The sequence below is a fragment of the Phocoena sinus genome, chromosome 13 (assembly GCF_008692025.1).
Source record: "Phocoena sinus isolate mPhoSin1 chromosome 13, mPhoSin1.pri, whole genome shotgun sequence".
NCBI classification, from domain to species: Eukaryota; Metazoa; Chordata; class Mammalia; order Artiodactyla; family Phocoenidae; genus Phocoena; species Phocoena sinus.
The window spans coordinates 81,338,683-81,358,684 of record NC_045775.1 but is presented as its reverse complement, the minus strand read 5'-3'; the positions used below and the strand labels follow the sequence as shown (position 1 = coordinate 81,358,684).

Below are 20,002 nucleotides of genomic sequence, written 5' to 3'. Positions count from 1 at the left end.
GTCAGCTGAGCATATGAAGAGGACACAGGCTCCCCCCTCCAGCACCCAACACACACAGGCTCATGGGCAGGGCTGGCAGGGCAGGGTCAGCATGGCCACTGACCCATCAGAACACCTGGCATTAACCTGGCATTACCTCCCTGTGGTTGCTGTGTTGTGGGAAAGTCTGGGGTTCCCGCAGCTCCCCTTTAGAACATCGTGCTCTGGCCAGCGGTGGAGACACACACATGCACAAATCCGCACGTCCAACATGCTCCCGCATCAACCGTCGGACCCACCTCTGTGCCTGGGAGCATCTTTCCTCTGTGTCTAGCGGTCACTGTTTCAGATTAATTCTAACCCCATGAAAAGGAAGTGGAGATCAGGGGTGAGCAAGAATACCAGGCTGTCTGCCAGCTGCAGGGCCGGAGCTGCCCACCCCCGCCCCCCCCATCCAGGAAGCCTTGTGGAGGGAGGAGAGAAGAGACCTCAGGGATCACTTCCTGTGAACGCTCCCACTTCCAAGAGCCCTCTGGACAGGGGAGTCTCCCAAGGGACAGGGTTCTGGGGTCATCATGTAACTCCCTGAGGTTTCTCTTTTGTTTGGGGAGGGGCTGGCCGATTAGGTGCATGTGGAAGACTCAGGCAAATAAGGCCCAGAGAAATTTTATCTCAAGACTCCCAGCAGTTTTTGTTTTGTTTTGTTTTTAATCTAATTGTCAACATGAAAAAAAAAACACAAAAGCAGGGGCCGGGGTGGGGAAGTACTATATAAAATTCTAGACCTTGGACTTCTCTTAAAATCAGATCCGCCTCACCAGCCACAGCGCCCTGATGGGGCCTGAGTAGCAGCTGCCCCTCCGCCGTCGGGTGGACACTCTGTGGTTCCCTCAAGCCCCTGGATGGCCTCCCCACTCTGAGGCCATTTGTCACCGGGCTTTGTCAGTTTTGTTATCCCCAGGAGGGATTTGAGTGTGGCCAACCCCTGGACGAGGCCTCCGTTTTACAGAAGACTTGTCTGGTTTTTGTTTTTAATCAGAGCTTTAGAGCAGGGGAATGACCGTTAATCCAGAGGGGCGAAGAGAGACCTGGCTGCCAAGAAAAAGCTGGGAGCATCTCCATTTTAAGGGGCCGAGAGAGAACTTGGCGTTACGATGGCGGGGAGCAGAGGTGCTTCTGCCTTCTTCTGGTACACTCTGGGAAGCCTCTCTGGCCTTGTTCCATTTTTATAGGGTTTTCTATTTTTAAGAGGTTGTGCAAAAGCAAAAAACAAACAGAAATGAAGAATATGTGACTGAGATCTAAAGCCCCTAATATTCATTATCTGGCCCTTTTCATAAAAAGTTTGCTGACTCCTGATTTTACACATGGGAAAACTAAGCTCCAGAAAGGCCACACAGCAGATTGTTGGCTGAGCGCTGCCCGTATCCACCAGTCTCCTGCTTTTCCTTCAGCCTTGCAGTGAGCACAGGTAGGTGGCCCATCACCCCCGGGTCAGCCACCTGTGAGAGCAAGGGGTTGGAGGGGGGACCCAGATAGATGCTGTGCCCCTGATGGTGGCCCGTGCTTCCTATCCTTTCCCTGACAGTTGCTTTGAATGAGGTATGTTTTGTTACCTTTTACCTGGGGATCTCCAAGCACACGACTGAATTCAGAGAATATAGTTGCTAGTTTCTGTACATTTTCCCCCCTGCGGTCTGGCTTGTTCATCAAGAACTCTGTGAATCAGACAATTCAAGTGCGTGCAGACACACACAGGCGTGTGTGTGTGTGTGTGTGTGTGTGTAGGGGAAATGACTTTTCTGGGTAACTGAGGGTTAACTGGAAACCTGTGTTCTCATGCCTTGTTGAAATTTTTTCTACAAATGATGAGCATTTCCCCAACTGAGTATTTTGAAAAGTTCCACCACTTTCTAAATATGTGACCTTGGTCAAGTTACCTAACCTCAGTAACCTCAGTTTCCTTATCTGTAAAATGCACCCAGTACTGCCTCTCTAGGCTGTGAAAGGCACGAGAAAGACGATGGAGCCGCCCTCACTGTTGTTATCGTTCTTGGTGAGTCAAAGGAGCGGCTGGTCGCCTGAGGCTCTTTGCAGGTATTTAGGATTATGGTTTGGAATCCATTGTGCATTCTGTACATGTTGATGTGGCGATTGGCCAGAACTGGCATCAATCTGTCGTTTCTGTCCCAACTAAGTCCTCCCAAGGAGATGGTGTTCTTATGATTTGTCGCTTTCTCATAAAAGCCAGTGCAGTCAGGGCTGCCTGCAACGAACCGAGGACTCCCGGTCTGCTGGGAGCCTGAATGCTGTCTTTATCTGGGAAAGGGTCCACAGATAGAGTGCAGGGCTGGGGCTCAGCCTTCCCGTCATGCCATCGCACCCCCATCCTTTCCCATCCTCCCTGCACACGACCCAGGACCCACCCCCTTGCTGAGGGCCCGCTGGGAAAGAGACAGGGAATGGGGGGCCTTGGCTGACCACTGAGAAGGAAGGAAGCTCTGGGGTGAAGGTCCCGGGAGGGCTGTGGGTTCCCAGCAAGTGTAGGGGGTGCTGGGGGTGTTTGGGGAGGTCCAGGTCTCCGTCTTGGCCGGGTGGCTTCCGGGAAGCTTTTTCCGACTGGCCGTCAGATTGAGGAGTTGAGGGGGCTTCCCTGAGGTGGGGAGCCTACAGGAGCCCGAGCTCCATAGCACTGCTCTTGCCATCTGTGGATGGGAAGGAGGCAGCCATAGACAGGGAGGGTGGCCACCAGGCACCCCACCCTGCCGGGCCGGAGGCTGCTGGTGCCGCGAGTAGGAGGCACAGTGCCCACCTTTGATGAAAAGAATGAGCTCCGAGTCAGAGCAGCTGCCAGCCCTGCCCCTTACCGCATGGCCTTGGGCACGCCACTCCGCCTCTGGGCCTCACTCTTCTCATCTGTAAAATAGGAACACTCACTTCTTGGTGTTGACGTGAAGACAGCGAGATCGAGGTGTGAGAAGTCAGCCTCATGGGGTCTCTAGGCTGACAGCCTGCCCTCTTCTCAGGGCTGGGCAGAGCTGCATCCGGCCCTGGGGCGGGCAGGGTCTTCCAGACCCAGGGCGCAACACCGTAGGCTTTGGTTTCTGGGCTGGGGACAAAGGCTTTCTCTAATCCTCGTCTGTGTTCAGTCCCTCCAGGGTGCCCCTCCAGTTCAGTCTGTCCCGGTCTCTCCACTTCTCGCTCCACACAGCCCACCCGATGGCGATGGCGATGTAGATTTCAGCTTCTGTTTACCCTACAGTGTGCTCACCAGCAAAAGTTTAGTTTCCACCTGTCACCATACAGTTGACCCCTTTACCCATTTCACCTGCCCCTGGCTTCCCCCGCCCCACTTCCCCTCTGGTAAACACTAGTCTGTTCTATGTATCTACATGTTTGGTTGGGTTTATTCATTTAATTTGTTTTTAGATTCCACATAGGATTGAAATCATACAGTATCTGTCTTTCTTTATCTGACTTATTTCACTTATCATAAGATCCTCGAGGTCATCCGTGTGTCGCAAATGGCAAGATTGCATCTTTTTTATGGCTGAGTAATATTCCATTGCATACATAAACCACATCTTTATTCATCCATTGATGGGCACTTAGGTTGTTTCCATATCTTGGCTATTGTAATTAATGCCACAGTGAACATGGGGGTCATATATCTTTTAGAATTAGTGTTTTTGTTTTCTCTGGATAAAAACACAGAAGAGGAAGAGCTGGATTGTATGGTAGCCCTATTCTTAATTTTTTGAGGAACCTCCATATCGTTTTCTATAGTGGCTGCACCAATTTACATTCCCACCAACAGTGCAGGAGGGTTCCCTTTTCTCCTATGTGGATTGACTTTTATTGATCCTGCCTAGGACTCAGTGTGCCTCTTCAATCTGAAGATTCATGCCTTTTTTTCCATTCTAGAAATTTTTCATCCATTTTTGCTTTGAATATTGCAAATATTATTCCTGTCCCATTCATTCTGATTTTTTCTTCTGCAACTTCTATTTGTTGTATATTGAACCATATCATTTTATCATCTATGTCTCAACCTTTCTTTCAAACGTTCTAGTCCTTTGCCAGAGTGTTGCATTCTGATTAATTTTCTCAGGTTTGCCTTCCAGTCAATTCGACTCTGTCTATTCTGCTGGCTTGCCTGTCCAATCTGTTTACAAATTCAGTGTCTACGTCTTTCATTTCCTTGCTTCCTTTTCAAATCTGTTTCATCCTTTTCAAATCTTTTTCATACTATCCTGCTCTTTCACTGTCATTTTTATTCCTCCCTTTACACTTTTAATTTTTAACATACCGATTTGATCTCTTTCAGCTTGTCCTGTTACCCCAAGTTCTCAGAGATGATTTTCCTATTTGCTGTACTGCTGACTCTCTTTCACGGTAGATAGTTTCTTTGTGTAATTTAATTGGTGTTTGTGAGCTCTTCTTCAGTGAGATTGTTTTGCTCTGTGGGAGTCCTATGTGTCCTGGGCTGTGACAATGGCCTCAGAGGTCTGTTTTGTATTTTTTCACGCCAACTGCTCCAAGGGCTCATCAGGGGAGTATTTTTGTGTAAATTTTTCAGCTTGGGAATTCTTCGCCCCATGGAGAGTGTAAGTTTGGATGCCACCTCCATGGATAGTTTGCGTTTTCAGCTCTGATCTTTCCCAGGAATCTTTTCTCCCGCCCAGAGCCATAAGGCAAAACCAGATTCACTGTCCATTGCCTAGGCTGTTGAGTAGATTCTTTCCTGATAGGCAGCCTTTCCAGGGTTCTAGCTTATGTAGCGGTCTCAGTTCCTTTTCTTCTTCTTTTTAAAAAATATTTATTTATTTATTTATTTTGGGCTGCATTGGGTCTATGTTGCTGGGCGCAGCTTTCTCTAGTTGCAGTGAGCAGGGGCTACTCTCCATTGCGGTGCACAGGTTTCTCATTGTGGTGGCCTCTCTTGTTGCAGAGCATGGGCTCTAGGCACATGGGCTTCAGTAGTTGTGGCACGCAGGCTCCGTAGTTGTGGCGCACGGGCTTAGTTGCTCCACGGCATGTGGGATCTTCCTGGACCAGGGCTCGAACCTGTGTCCCCTGCATTGGCAGGTAGATTCTTAACCACTGAGCCACCAGGGAAGTCCCACAGTTCCTTTTCTTCTTAAGGCCATACCTCTTGACCCTGTGTGGCCAGGGTCAAATCTCAATTCTGACACCCAGTCTTCTCTGTACACTCAATACCAGGGTGTCTCCCCACCCTTTTTACAAATTCTCCTGTGGTTCGAACGTCTATTCTGAATTTCTCAGTGTTTTCTCAGTGTTATTTCCGTCCGTGGTGTTGCCAGAACCTGAAAGCAGTGGTCTTGGTGTTTGGCGGAGCACCTGGTGGAGGGGTTTGGGGGCCCGAAAAACTGGTCCTGGGGAGAGTATCGGTTCAGAGGGAGAGCTGAACATCTCTGCGCGAGAAATAAACAGAGACGGCAGGGTGAGGAGAGGGGAAGAATAAAGGGCCTGGGGGTAGGGACGTCCCTGGCGGTCCAGTGGTTAGGGCTCCGTGCTTCCACTGCTGGGGGCATGGGTTCGATCCCTGGTCGGGGAGCTAAGATCCCTCAGGCCGCCAGGTGTGGGAGTGGGCGGAAAGGCCTGGTGTACGAAGGGAGGTCGAGGCTTGTAAAGTAGGAACAGTGAGACACCCCAGGGGCAGAAACAGGACCGTGAAAATACTATTTGATTGGGCTTTGATTTAACTTTGTTCTTTGTGCCAAGCAGCACTGTAAATCCCCGCTCCCCCTTCACGTACCCGGTGACTGCTACCTTCAAGTCGCTCACAAATGCCTGGGTCAGTGGTACCTGAGTAAAATCAAAGAAAAAGAGCCTATCTGGGGTGTGCTGGGCTACAGGGAAGAAAGCCTCCACAGGAAAGGAGACAGGAGAGGAGGATTTGGCAGAAGGAGGCAATGGACAAGAACTGGGGGGAGGGGGAGGGTACTTTGTTAACCTCTCCCTGGGGGTCCCTGGAGTCTTTGAGGGGAGGCACTGGGTTCCTCTCTGGACCTAAAGAGAGGGCTCAGGAGTTTTACCTCCGCTCTGAGTAGCACAGCCCACTGGGTGAGGCCTGGGGGAGCTCACAGATGGGCCCCACAAACACAGGCTCCATCCGCAGAGGCAACACTTGCTTATCCAGAAGCCTAAGGTTTAGCCATCTCATCTCTCCGGAGCAGACCTGAGAACAAGGAAATGTGGTTAAAAATACACATGGTGCCAAGAACATGTACTGAGCTTTTTTTTTTTTTTAATATTTCACTTGATAGTAGAATTTATTGTACACATTTCTACTTTTGAAAGCATCATTCTTTTGGTTTTTTTTTTCTTTTGGCCGCACCGTGCAGCATGCAGGATCTTAGTTCCCTGACCAGGGATGGAACCCGGGCCCCCTGCAGTGGAAGCGCAGAGTCCTAACCATTGGACCACCAGGGAAGTCCCTCCATGCACTGAACTTCGGCACATTTTTCAAATGCCTTTGGGACATTTACTCAGGTGACCAGTTATCTTTATTTTAGAATTATTAAAGGGGTGGAGAACTTTGGAATCAGTTCCGGTGTAACCTCTACTAGCTACTCAAGCTTGAGCCTCAGTTTCCCCATCTGAAACGCACCCAGGTCACACGGCCAGTGGTGGCAGAGACCCAGCTCTGTGATGGCACTAAGCTATCCTGTGTACTTAGCACAGGACCCTGGGAAGGTCTGCTGACTGTCCCACCGAAGGACTCAATGAGTTAACGAAGTTCCTGGTAAGGCCGCACACACGAGGGATGCACGTCCTCTCACAGATGGAGAGAATGAAGTGCAGGGTGATGCCCGGAGCACTTGTCTGCAGTTGTTACCAAAAAGCCCCCCACCCCGCCCTCAAAATCAACCCTCAGGATGAGCTAGACCCACAAGACAGAATTCGAGGACCTGTCTTCCTTCCCTTGTGCATGTTTTCACCCATAATGGGAAGCTGAGAGAGGCGGCAGAAGTCAATGTGGGCACAGCCCAGCGAGGGCAGAGACACCCTGCTGTTAACCCCTTCATACCCGGGGAGGGGGGAATGGGTCAGTTCTTATCCTGCGTCTGAAAGCTCAAGGGGAGGGTGGACAGGCCCCTAGGGAGGTAGGATAGGCCGGAGACCACTCTGGTGCCAGACCTCTGGGGTCCCATCTCTGCACTCTTGCTCGCAGGTGTTCCATGCTCAAAGCTCTCTCTTCCCTTCACCCCTCCCCCTGGCTGCCACCCCCTTTTCCCTGCACCCTGTGATTGCTCCCCCCCCTCCAATATCCATTCTCTCCTTCTCTCCTAGGATAATGGCTGGCTCCCATTCCTAGATGGGCACAGAACTTTCCAGAATAAAGGCTATATTCCTAGTCCCTGTAGCTGGATGTGGCCAGTGGGAGGTGAGCTGAAGTAAGAGGGGCTGTGTGAACCTTCCTGGCTGTGCCCTAAAAGGGAAGGAACAAGCTGTGCCCTACCTGGGCCCCTTCCTCCTGCTGCTGGCCCATGGCTATGGGGCAAGCACTCTGGGCCACGTGGAGAGAGCAGGACCCCAGGGAGGATAAGCAAAAGTTGGAAGTGGCCTGGCCCGTATGACGGCTTCATAGAGCGGAGTCCCCACCCTCCAGACTTGGACTTGGAAGGAAATGAACCTCAGTCTTGAGCAATTTTGAGCCTCTGTCACGGGCAGCTGCCCTCACAGCCTATCAGATACAGGTACACATACAAACGCATGTCTCCAGCAGCTGCCCCTGGCTTCTGCCTCCACCCCTCCTCTCCAACCACTCACCTCCTTCCCGACAAACCCATGGCCTCTTCCCAGCTGCCATCCCGCCGGACACCTGGGGTGAGCTTGGCAGCCTCCTGCTTCTTCCCCTCACCCATCCTTAGCTTCGGGATGTCACGCTCCTTGCACCTCCCGTGTCTCTGATGTCCCTCTCCGTGTCCTTTGAGGGCCTTTATTCCTGTGTTTGTCCCTGACATGTTGGTTTCTCCAAAGTTCTGTCTGAGATCATTTTGGGGTTAAGGGCTAGGTTGGCCTTCTAAATGGAAGGGGGGATTTCTGGGCTGAGCAGCGGGGTCCTGTCTACTCAGACTCCAAGCCAGGCCTTTTCTCCTGGCTGGACGTTGCCCATGCCGTACGCTGGGCTCGTGCAAACGTATGTGGGCCACTGCTCTGCGCCAGCAATTGTTATGTTTTTTTAATTTTCCAAAATGGGGCTGGGTCTCCTTAGAGTCATCTCTGTGGGGCGCATGGCTGGCCCTCGCCCTCCTGCTCGGCTGTGTCCTGGCACATACATATCTCCCTTCCCGATCCACCAGCCTGGGCTGCTGGGGCTCCTGCCTGGGAGGTTTGGTTGAGCCAGGGGCTGCTGGGTCAGAGGTCCTCAGGGCCCTGGAGATGCACAGTGCTGGTGACTCACTCCCCAGCGAGCTCACATGGGGCTCTGGGTACCCTGCCCCGCAGCAGGAAGACCGTAGGGCACTCGCAAGGCCCCAGGAAAGGCACCGATGTCCCCTCCAGTAAGGGGAGGCCCTTACTGCTCCTTGAATGGTAATAGCTGATATCTACTGACAGTTCCTTTGCCTGTGCTAAGCACTCACACTTCAGTCCTCCTGTCAGCCCCAAGGTAGGCACAGGGAGAAGGAAAACAGGAAACCAAAAGGGGAGAGGGCATGCCTCTCCCCTCCCCCTTTCCCTCATCTCTGAGCTGCCACACTGGCCTCACAGCGGTGTCTCCTCTCCCCCATCCCCACCCCGGTTCCCTTCTCCGGCGGGCTTCACACTCACAGGGTGGAGGGTGCTCTAGTGCCGGCACGGCAGGAGCCAGGGGGCCCAGGGCAGTGGAAGCTGTAGCAAATTCAGGGCCCAGGAAGATCTGCACGGGGCAGAAGTGTGTGGACGTAAGAGCACAGACCTAACTCGGGGCTGGCTACTTTGCGGGCACACCCTAGCCTCCCTCTCTGACCTCTGGACCTCTGGGTCGGGTCCAGCTATTGACCAAGAGGATTTGGTTGACCCCCGGAAGTGCTAGGGGGCTCACTGGCAGGAAGCGAGTGGGCGGAGAGAGCCACTGCGGGGGGGGGGGGGACACAGTTGGGAGCCACTGCGGTCCAGGGTATTAGATCCACGGTCAGTTCCATTTCTCTCCACCAAGTGGCAGTGCTAGCCAAGCCCTCTGGCTTCCAGGGTGGAGGTTTTTCCAAGGGAGTGTGGATGCAGGACCATTCAGCAGCTCACTCAAAATCAGAGTCAGGTATTCACCCAGGAATGGAATTGCCGGGTTGTTAGGTAAGCTGATGGACAATTTTTAAAGAAACTGCAACACTGCACTGTTTGGCACTGACAAATCCTTGCTGACCGCCTCCTGTGCACACAGTCCTGATTGTTCTAGGGGCTGGTCTCCAGGCCTGGCAGCCCCCTGCCGTCCGAAATTTCGGCTTGATGGAGAACAGTTGAGCACAGGCAAGGGGCCTCAGGAGACACCAGGGGCTGGGCTGCCTAGCGGGGTCCCAGGTTGGTCTGGATTCCCACTGGCTTCCCACTTCTGCTTGACTGCAGGCTGGCGTGAACCCTAGGCAGGAGCTCAGCTCCATTGGCTGTGTGGTGGAGGCTGAAGCAGCTGTCCAGAAGCTTCTCAGCACTTGAGGCATCTTAGGAGATGATCTGTAGGACAGCCCTTTGTAATGATGGGGGTCTGGGCAAACTGAGGGTTGACTGCTAGTGAGGGGACCCTGGGTGGGGAGGGAGGGACTGTGGGGACCTTCAAGGTGGGGGGAAGAGGGGCAGAGGTCTCAGAAGCCTCAGCCCCTCTGACCTCTGGTCCTGGGGGCACCCATCTTATTTTTGAGGGCTCACAGGCTCGAACCTCCTGCAGTACCTGCTACAGCCAGCAGGGGGAGCCTCAGAGCCTGCCCTTCTCTTGGAGGGCCAGTCATTGCCTTCCAGGAACAAACGTTTGCAGAGGCTTTGCGGCCAGGTGGGTGGCCTGGAAGGGAGAGTAGGGTGCAGTCTCCATCGTGGGATGGACTCTGCCTCACACTCGGGCAACCAGTCAGCAACTGTCCCTACTAGTGTCAGTTGAACGGGGAAGACGTTAAAATGCCCAGAGGAGCCGTGGCCTGAAAGAGGACGGTGGAGGCGGTACAGCATGGCGGGTAGGGCACCCGCTCTCCAGCCAAACAGCCTGGGCCACGCCCTGGTCTGTCACTTGTATCTGTGAACAAGTTGCTTCACCTCTTTGTGCCTCAGTTTCCCCATTTATAAAATGAGAATGACTACAATAAATAGAACCTTTTCAAGAAGTTGCCATGAGGATTAGCAAGTTAATACAGCACTGGACTTAGAACAGTAGTGTTTGTTAAATAAATAAATGGTGGAGTGTGTGACGGGAGGGGCATCCCGGGCATCCCCATCCCCTGGATTTCAGTTCTTAGAACGCCTACCCAGCTGAGGTCCTGACCACCTCGGCCTACTGGCACTGGGCAGCATGATGTCCGCAGCTTGTCCAGTAATTTTCCTGTTGGGCCGAAGCTCAAGGTCTGATTTCCCTGATGAGACTCCATAACTGTCTCTTCGATGGGAATGTAGTTTATCAACAAGCTGCTCTTGCCTCCAGCCCACCCAAGGCAGGCAGCCAGCCCTACAGGCGGAGACCCGGTGGGGTAGGGGGAGGGGAAGAGGCAGGCTCTCTGGCTCCAGCGCTGCCCAGAGACAAGGGGATGCCCTGAGCCCAGATCCCTCAGGCTGGGCCAACAAGACCATCAACCGTGGACTCCCTGTTATGGCTGTTGACTTCTCACCAGTTTGCCTTTGACCTTTGGCAGCCAGTTTCTAGAGAGGCTGGCAGAGGGCTTGGTGTAGAAAAGAAGGTCCAGGCTCACAGCAACATCTTCTGAAGTCAACTGGGGCCAAGCAACGGTCACCAGGACCAAAGTCACGGCACGTGGGGGCTGGAAGGGACCCACAGACCAGCCCATCTGGGCTTCCCATTTTACACACGGGGACACCGGGGCCCAGGGAGGGTAAGAGAGGGCAAACTGACACAGGGGACAGAATCCGGGTCTCCAAACACCCACCCTTCCCCACGCCCCCCAGTCAAACTCCGCAGCCCAGTCAACAGCACCACCGTCCGTCCCCGTGTCCTGGGACATGCATGGGGCATATCCACCCCTTCAGCCGAGTTCAGAGTAGTCACTGATCGTGGCCTTGATCCAGGGTCTTGGGAGGGCCTTAGCCTGGAGGTCAAGGGCCAGGGTACCCGCATGCCTCCAAACTAATCTAGGGCTTGTCACCTAAAGTGGGGTCTGCAGAACCACCTTGTTTGAAAAGCAGAATCCCACAGGTGCCCCAGAGCTTCTGAATCAATCTTCATCTGAATAAGATCCCCGTGCTAGGTTCAGGTGCACGTTGCAGTCTGAGAAGCGCTCTGTTAGAGCAAAAGCCACTTTCCCATCACCAGCCTCAGTTTCTCTCACGGAAGGGGCAGACGATCTCTGACCTCTTTTCCACCTCTAACACCCTGGGAGCAAGGCCTTGGGCGTGACCTCCTGCGGGACTCTCTGTGTTTTGTGAGGGATTCTGGGAAGTGGAATTCCAGCTCCAGCAAAGCTGAGGAGTGATCGACACCTCTCCCATTCCGTCTTGCTGGGCCCTCTCCTCTCGGCCGGGGACCCGGGCCTGGGGTGACTTCACAGGTCCTGGGATGCAGCTAATTCAATTCAGTCCACTTCACCAACACTGATTAAATGCCTCCTGTATGCCGGGGTCAGTAGCAGTGAATCATTGCTACCCCGGCTGTACATTAGAATCATCCGTGGTGCTTTTATTCTTATTAGTTTGTTTTTTATTTTATTTTATTTTTTACTTTTTGGCCACGCTGCACGGCTTCTGGGATCTTAGTTCCCTTACCAGGGATCGAACCCGTGTCTCCTGCAGTGGGAGCACGGAGTCTTAACCACTGGACCACCAGGGAAGTCCCTGGGGTGCTTTTTAGAAATGCCGGTGCTGGGTCCCACCCCAGGCCACTGGGATCAAGGTCTCTGGGGGCAGGTCTGGGGACAGGTACTTATTAACGTGACTCAGGCAATTATAATGCACAGCCGGGTTGAGAGCAACTGGCCAAAAGTAAGACAGAAATCCTATCCAGGCCACCTCCTCAGTGTCCGCTTCCTCCAGGCCAGCCAGCTGCAGCAGGCCTGTTGCAAGCCAGAGGAAGTCCTCAGGAAACTCCCTGGATATGGCAACCTGTGACTGCAATCTCTAATTAATCATCAACAGTGTAATATGATCCCGGCCCATGACAAGGGGACCTGCTGAATCCTTCGGAAACCTGTCCATTGGCCTTCTTCAGACCCAGGCACCAGTGTCCGAGGACCCCAGGCTGATGGGGGCTCAGATCTGCTCCCAGGCTGGTAAGTGGGAGCCCCGCGCTTGGTCCCTGGACCAGGAGTGCAGGAAGCAGAGGGGGTGCTCTGTGTTATTGCTGGGGAAGGAGTCTTGGGAGGCAGAGGTAGAATCAGTGTAAATATCGCTCAGGAGGAGTTTCTGATACAGGCTGGGCTGACCTAGGTAGTGAGCTATTAGGAGGCAGCGAGGTAGTGAACTTCCTTTCCTTGCAAGAATCCAAGAGAGGCTGAGTGACTCGGGTCCAGAATCCCTGCAGTGATGCGACGACCCACATGACCCATTTGCCTTCGGATCCTGTTGTGCAGAGTGAGGAATGGCTGGGGTGGGAACAGGGTAGCGTGTAGGGGGCCTGGTCCCAGGGGTCCCAGCTCTGCCCCATGGAGCTGTGGGACCTTGGGTGAGTCAATTCTCCCTGGGACCTCAGTTTCCTCACCCGCAGGCTGGGGGGCCAAGCAACATGCCTTGCCGGTTACAGAGCTGCCAGAAGCACGAACCACAAGGTCACCAGGCACCGTGGTTCTCTGCCAGCCTCACCTGAGGCCACAGCGTTCCCTTAGTGTGCGGGGCAGGAGATGGAGAACCGGGTCTTTTACCAGCAGAGATCCAGCCCGCGCGTTCCTGCTCCCAGAGCCCGGACTCCGCTCCCTCCCAGGCGGCAGGGGACACCAATGCTGCTGCTGCAGTGGCAACTGTGTTTGCATTCCAGGCGATGATGGTGCCAAGAAGGGGGCAGCGCAGGGGTGCGGGCCCGGGATCCCTCACTTCTGGCTGCACAAACACCTCCCCACGCTCCGTTTCCTTGGAGTGCTTCTCTGTGGGGTGGTGGGGAGACTGTAAGGCACTTAGTAGGTGCCCGGTGCCAGGAGAGGCTTGATGGCTGGAGGGGCGGTGATGACAATGATGAAGACCCAGGGAGGTCCTCACTGCATGGGGGGCTGACCCCAGGAGCCTTGTTGTGAAGATTCTCGGATTGGAATCCACCTGTTCAGCGGGTGGGACATCCAAAAGGCCATGACTGTGCTCCCTGTGCCCCAGCAGCCCAGGGGGTCCTTGTTGCCAAGCCCGGTGCACGGTGGGGGAGTGAAGGAGCCAGGCGGCCGTAACTCAGCTTATGGATCCTGCCTGAAAATGTGGCTGATAAGAACAGCCACCTACGGGCATGAGGTGCTCAGAACCCCCTGCCCAGCCGGCTGGGGACAGGCCTACTTGGAGAGACACACTTGGCCTGTGCCCATCTCTGCCTCTCCCCGGCCCAGGAGGAGGGTGGGGTGGGGTGGGGGGGGGGACTGGGTAGCCTGGGTCAAAGAATGGGAGGAGCCCTGCCAGCCCGCCCAGTGGAAGGAGACGCCACCCTGAGCCAGCTCCAAACTCAGGTGCAGAGCCCCATGCAAAGCAGAGGAAGGGGCCGCGCGGGCGGATGCAGTCTTGCAGGCTCTCTGCCTGCCAGCAGGACAAGGGTGGCTGTCAGTGCCACTCAACCTCGGCCTGTGCAGCTGGGAGAAGGGAGCACAGTCCACTGGCCCCTGGTGTCCTGTGCAGCACTTGTGTCCTCTCAGCCTCCCTCCTCTACTTGGTGACATGAGGACATAGCTCCCACAGGCCGATTTCCCTGGCTCCTCTGCTTCCCCCCATGCCCCATCCCACTGTCCCCAGAGCCAATCCTGCCTGCGTCAGCCCCTGTCCACGGCAGCTGTGCGGGGGATTGGGGGAGACTCCATCCACTGACCCCTTGCCGAGGGAGGGGAGTCAGCTGTCGGCCAGGACAGGGTCATCTCCACTGGGTACCGTCTCGGGCCACGAGCGGGGCCTGATGGGTCTCCCGTCACCCCGACCCGAGGGTGGGCCCCTTTCCCTGCAGGGGCTGCACTGGGTGATGCTGAGGTGATCCCTGTTTGAACCCCAGCTCTGCCCTTGCTGCTCACCGCTGTCAGGTGGGGTCTTTTTGGCCTTGCCGCGTGGTGGCAGGGTTGGATGCGGTGGTGTGTGGAGAGGCTTAGGGTCCTGCTCACCACCCACACCGAGCCCACTCCAGGGCTCCCCTCCAGTCCCGACCTCAGGGATGGGCGGTGACCCAGCCAAGTGAGGGGGGTAGCCCCCACCCTCCAGGGTGGGTTACGTCTGATTACATCAGGAGCCACCACCTGCCCCCCGCTCCCAGCCCGATGCCTGTCCAGGTGGGCACTGAAGTCCTCACATTCAGGATCCCCAGACAAGTGCCTGGAGACTCCAGGCCTGGGCTGTCAGGCACATCATTCCCACTGTGGATAAGGGACCAAACCCAGAGGGGCAGTGACCTGCCTAGGTCCGCAGCAGAGCCGCGGCTAGAATCCGGGTGTTGGTCCTCACTGCCCTCCACAGGGTCTCCTGGCTGCCCCAGCGACTTGAGTGGATGCAAGGACAGATCCACCTGATGTCAGGACCCTCAACTCTGGCTCCTGGTCACCATCTGTGCCTTCTCTGGGCCTCCCTTGCTGGTGCACAGCCTGAAGGAGCAAGGGTTGCTGGGCCAACCCTTGGTGGGCCAACCCTTTGGGAAGGGAGGGAGAGACCAGGGCATTCCAGGAAGGGGTGGTGGCGTGGGCAGGGGTGTGGGTGAAGCTGAGGGAGGGGTGAGCTTGGATAGTAGGGTGGGTTCAGAGGCCCCCCGAGCCAGGGTGAGCGCTTATCCCTTACACGTTGGGTGAGGGAACCGTGCCAGGCTTGTCTTTGGCCTTTGGAGGTCAGGGATGGATTCACTGTGACCTTAAGGGTGTCCCTTGTGCCTGACGAGGAGCCTCCCCTCCTTGTGCTGGGCTGGAAACGTGCAGGCATGTGGGTGTCAGAGAGGAGGGCCAGGAGGGAGGGGCCTTGCTCCTTGGGGCTGGGGTCTGGCTCAAGCGTTTTTTTTTTTTTTGGCTGCATCGGGTCTTCGTTGCTGTGCACGGGTTTTCTCTAGTTGCAGTGAGCGGGGGCTACTCTTTGTTGTGGTGCGCGGGTTTCTCATTGCAGTGGCTTCTCTTGTTGCGGAGCACGGGCTCTAGGCGCACAGGCTTCAGTAATTGTGGTATGTGGCCTCAGTAGTCGTGGCTCGTGGGCTCTAGAGTGCAGGCTCAGTAGTTGTGGCACACGGGCTTAGTTGCTCCGTGGCATGTGGGATCTTCCCGGACCAGGGTTCGAACCTGTGTCCCCTGCATTGGCAGGCGGATTCTTAACCAGTGCCTGGCTCAAGTTTTGACTGAATTCACCTCTTTTAATTTTCTATTTCCCTCTTCCAACCCAGAAAGAGCAGGGCCAGGAGGGGAGGAGGAGGGGATGGGGAGAGAGAGATAAGGCCTACAGAGATAAGAGCCGTTCTGGGGGCAGAAAGCTCTGCCAGCTTCCTCCAGGCCTCTGGGGCTGAGAGAAAGAGCTGCCCAGCAAGGAACTTAACCTTCCCGGCTGCCAAGTGGAGTCAGGTCAGGAAATCCCGTGATTTCAATGCCTACCCAGGACTTGGCTGGGCCCAGCCCACGATTCTGAGGGGCTGACCTGGGACTCCCCCTCTGCAGGCTTTGCCCCCTCACCGGATTGGGAGTTGCCAGGCACCTTCTCTCCCAGGACAAGAAAGTCACCCTCTTTGGGGTCCATGGGCTTCACAAGTCACGCGGGTTCTCTGTGGGAAAATCAGAAAGTCACACAAGCAGAGAGGAAAACACAGCACCAGAGACGACCACACACACAGCATGTCAGTCCAGTTCCTTTCAGGCTGTTTCTAGAAACAGATGAGATATGCATGTATATAGTAAACGTATGTGTATGTGTCAAAACCAGGGTCATATTCTGTCTGCCGTTCTAAAACCTGCTCTTTTTAGTTAACGGCAATAAGAGCCATTACCAGGTATCCAGAGCCGGTGCTGCCATTAAAGGAACTGCGGTTCCTTTAATTTTTACAACATCCCTACGGGAGGGGAACTGAGGCTTGGGGAGATTCACGAGGGAACTAAGATCCCTGACAGGCAAAAGCGGGCTCCTCACTGGTTCTAATGCGGGGGGGGGGGGGCAGGTGGGGGGAAGAAGAGCGGGGACAGTGGCACCGGGGAGCGAGGGCTGGTGGAAACTCCCTCTCCCCTGGGGCGGGGTGGTGCTGTGATGGCCTTTGCAGCCCGTGGGTCCGGCCCGCCCCGCACTGACACCTCCCGCCCCGCCCCGCACTGACACCTCCCGACCCCGCAGACGCCGAGATGCCCCGAGAGGCGCTCCGTTTCCACGCCGAGGCCGTGGGCGCGCAGGTGCGTCTGGACGCGCAGCGGAGCACCGCGCGCAGGCGCGCCACGTTCCGTGACGGCATCGTGTTCAGCCAGCGGCCGGTGAGGCCCGGAGAGCGCGTGGAGCTGCGCGTGCTGTGTCACGAGTGCGGCTGGGTTGGCGGCCTCCGCGTGGGCTTCACGCGCCTGGACCCCGAGCGGGTGACTGCGTCCGGGCTGCCCCCCTTCGTGTGCCCGGACCTGGAGCAGCAGAGCCCGACGTGGGCGGCCATGCTGCCCGATGGCTGCGGGCTCACCGGGGACGTGGTGCGCTTCTGGGTGAACCGCCTGGGCCGGCTCTTCGCCCAGGTAAACGCGGGCCCCCGGCTCCTGCTGCGTAAGGACGTGCTCATGGGCGCCCCGCTCTGGGCCGTGATGGACGTGTACGGGACCACCAAGGCCATCGAACTACTGGGTGAGGCCACGGGTGGGGACCCAGGCTCCTCCCCTGGGCGGAAGGAGGTGGAGGCTCGGGCGGTACTTCACCTGCATCCAGAGCCGCGGGGAGAACTGTTGTTTCATTCATATGCAGCCAGTTTTTCCATCAGCTCATGTCAGGGTATGAAGATGGGCACTGGGGACAAGACCTAGTCATAGGGAGGGCAGTCTCATCTCTGAAGAATGAGAAGTGCTCAGCACCCCAAACATCTGTTAGAGAGCTGATCTCTTTCACAAAGGAAGAAATGTGGGGGCTAGGCTTTGCAGTCTAAGTAGGAGTTTGCTGAGACAGGGGTGGCAACAAAGGGAACATAAGTGTGAGAGTTAGAGGAGAGCAGGAAGGCAGCCTGGGGGGCAAAGGTGAGATGTTCAGGCACTGGGTGGGGAAACAAGGACCACCTGAAAGGAGAGAGGATTTCAGGAGAGGGAGAAGATACAGGAACACTCATAAAAAGAAGTTTTGGCATTCTGGGCTGGTGTTACATGGGCTTGCACAAGCTTTCCAGACACCCCCGCGCGTTTGTTTTTCACACTGCTTGTCACAGCTGCTGGAGCCTCACCTCTGGAGCACCTGAATTGGTAGATCTGGAGTGGAGCCCCAAGCACCTGTTTTCCCTCCTGGGGGATTTTGAAGCACATCTGGGTTGGGGACCGTGAATAATGCTGAAGGTCTCTGCTCAAGCAGCGGAAGTAGGGCAGAGGGGAGCTGTCTAAAGGAAGGGTGGATTAGCAGGAGGAACCTGCAGTTCTACAAATTCTCTGCTGGGTTAAACTGGGAAAGGGGTGGCCACACAGGGCTAGGTGACCAGCTTGGAGCTCCAGCATTGCACCCCAGAAAAGAAAGGGGATGGACACTTTGCTTTAGGGGCTGGGGAGGTGGGAGGGAACGAGGACACCCTGACTTTGCTTTCCCCAGGCCCTGACTTTCCCTTTCTGCCTTAGATCCTACAGTCAGCGCCCCCACCCCAGCCATGCCGCGGGTCCTCAGTGATGAGGCTCTGCCTGGGTCCAAAGGTGAGTGGCTTCCCAGAGCCCCAGGGACTCCCCAGGGCTTCAGCACTAGGGGGGCTGGGGGAGGCCCCAGCCCTGGGAACTCAGTTAAGTCTTTCCAAGTCCTATCAAGTCTCCCGCGGGCTTTAGGCCAGAAAGCTTTGGCTCCGCCCCTGGAAACCTAAAAGCAATTTAACAGCTCTGCCTTCTAGGACATTGGCTAACTTCACAAGTTACTGGAGCACATTCATGAGCAGATGTTATTTTGTCCGTCTGCTTTTAAAAAAGCAATCCACGTTCATAATAATTTGCCAAACAGAAATAAAATACGTATTAAAGGATAAAGAAGGAAGTAAAACAAAAACAAAAAAACACCTCGCAAACCTCGCATTACCTGTTAGGTGGATTTCCTCCCAGTATTTTGTGGACTTACATATGGGGAGTTATTTGTGCTTTGTTTTCCTTTTTTCTAAATTGGAATCTTACGATATGTATGTTTGTACCTTATGGTTTTCGTCCCAACCTTTTTCACTTGATTACATTGTGAGCATTTTCTTACAAGGTAATATTCTTCAGAATCCGACTGCAGAGTTCTCTGTCCTGTGGTTATATCATGAGTGGGCTGCCCACCCCTTGCCCCCAAGCGCCCCTGACCTCTGTTGTCCCCTTTCCCAGCCACAGCAGGAGAGGAGTGTGCCATCTGCTTCCACCAGGCTGCCAACACCTGCCTTGTCCCCTGCGGCCACACACACTTCTGCAGCTGCTGTGCCTGGCGGGTCTTCAGGGACACGGCCAAATGCCCCGTGTGTCGCTGGGAGATTGAGGCGGTGGCCTCGGCTTGGGACCCTCCTGCTCTGGGCCCTGGTGTAGGTGCTCAGCTCTGAGCCCGGCCCCTGCCAAGGGACGAGGTGCAGCTCTGCCCTCTTTCTGGAGAAGAGTCAGAAAGCCCGGTTAGTGACAGGTGTGGCGGAGAGATGGAGTCAGGGCTGCAGTGGCTCTTCCCCCTCCTCAGCAGGAGGAGGCCAGTGGACCAAGGAGGTGCCCCTTTCTGCCCACACCGGAACTGCCTCCCTGGTGGGCGTCTGGCTGGAGAAAGTGGCTCAGCAATGGGCCAGCGGGGTTCTCACCCCTCTGCCTAGCTCCAGGTTCATTTTCGCCTGCCAAGGCTTTTGGCTGGTCACCAGGTTCAGCCACCATGAACCTAGCAATCCCCGGTACACTGGAGCCCCAGGAACCCACATGTGCCAGTGAGAAGGGCCCTTGTGTAGAGAGGGGGCAGCCTGATCCCTGGTTTTATGGCTAAGGAAGTTAAGGTACCTGCGTGTGTCTGGTGAAGCCCTTCCCACCCTGGGGTATTGAGGAGCCTGGACATCTGGGTGGACTTTTGTTTATTTATTTATTTTTTTAAATTGAAGTATAGTTGTTATACAGTATTAATAAGTTATAGATGTACATTGTAGAGATTCACAATTTTTAAATGTTATACTCCATGTATAGTTATTATAGAACTATTGGTTGTCTTCCCCCTGTTGTACAGTATATCCTTGTAGCTTATTTTGTACCTAATAGTTTGTACCTCTTAATCCCCTACCCCTAAATTGCCCCTCCCTGTTCCCTCTCCCTACTGGTAACCACTAGTTTGTTCTCTATATCTGTGAGTCTGCTTTTTTGTTATATTAACTAATTTGTTGTATTTTTTTAGATTCCATATATAAATGAAATCATACAGTATTTGTCTTTCTCTGTCTGACTTATTTCACTTAGCATTATGTCCTCCAAGTACATCCATTTTGCTGCAAATGGCAAAATACCATTCTTTTTTATGGCCGAGTAGTATTCCATTGTATATGTATACCATAGCTTCTTTATCCATTTGTCTGTTGATGGACACTTAGGTTGCTTCCATAGCTTGACAA

The 20,002-nt window shown here is 54.7% G+C and overlaps 1 protein-coding gene across 1 annotated transcript; it reads left to right on the top strand.

The window, feature by feature from the left end:
• Positions 1-12,373: 12,373 nt before the first annotated feature.
• NEURL3 (neuralized E3 ubiquitin protein ligase 3) lies at positions 12,374-19,713 on the top strand. The gene is made up of 4 exons (XM_032653531.1): positions 12,374-12,401; positions 16,588-17,073; positions 18,039-18,110; positions 18,762-19,713. Exons 1-4 carry the CDS (start codon positions 12,374-12,376, stop codon positions 18,968-18,970), a joined length of 795 nt encoding a protein of 264 aa, XP_032509422.1. The 3' UTR covers positions 18,971-19,713.
• Positions 19,714-20,002: the final 289 nt, after the last annotated feature.

Coding starts and splice junctions, on each gene's coding strand:
- NEURL3 (XM_032653531.1), top strand. CDS start 12,374: ATGGGGGCTCAGATCTGCTCCCAGGCTG. Junction 12,402..16,587: donor TCAGATCTGCTCCCAGGCTG/GTAAGTGGGAGC, acceptor CCGACCCCGCAG/ACGCCGAGATGCCCCGAGAG. Junction 18,111..18,761: donor GGCTCTGCCTGGGTCCAAAG/GTGAGTGGCTTC, acceptor CCCCTTTCCCAG/CCACAGCAGGAGAGGAGTGT.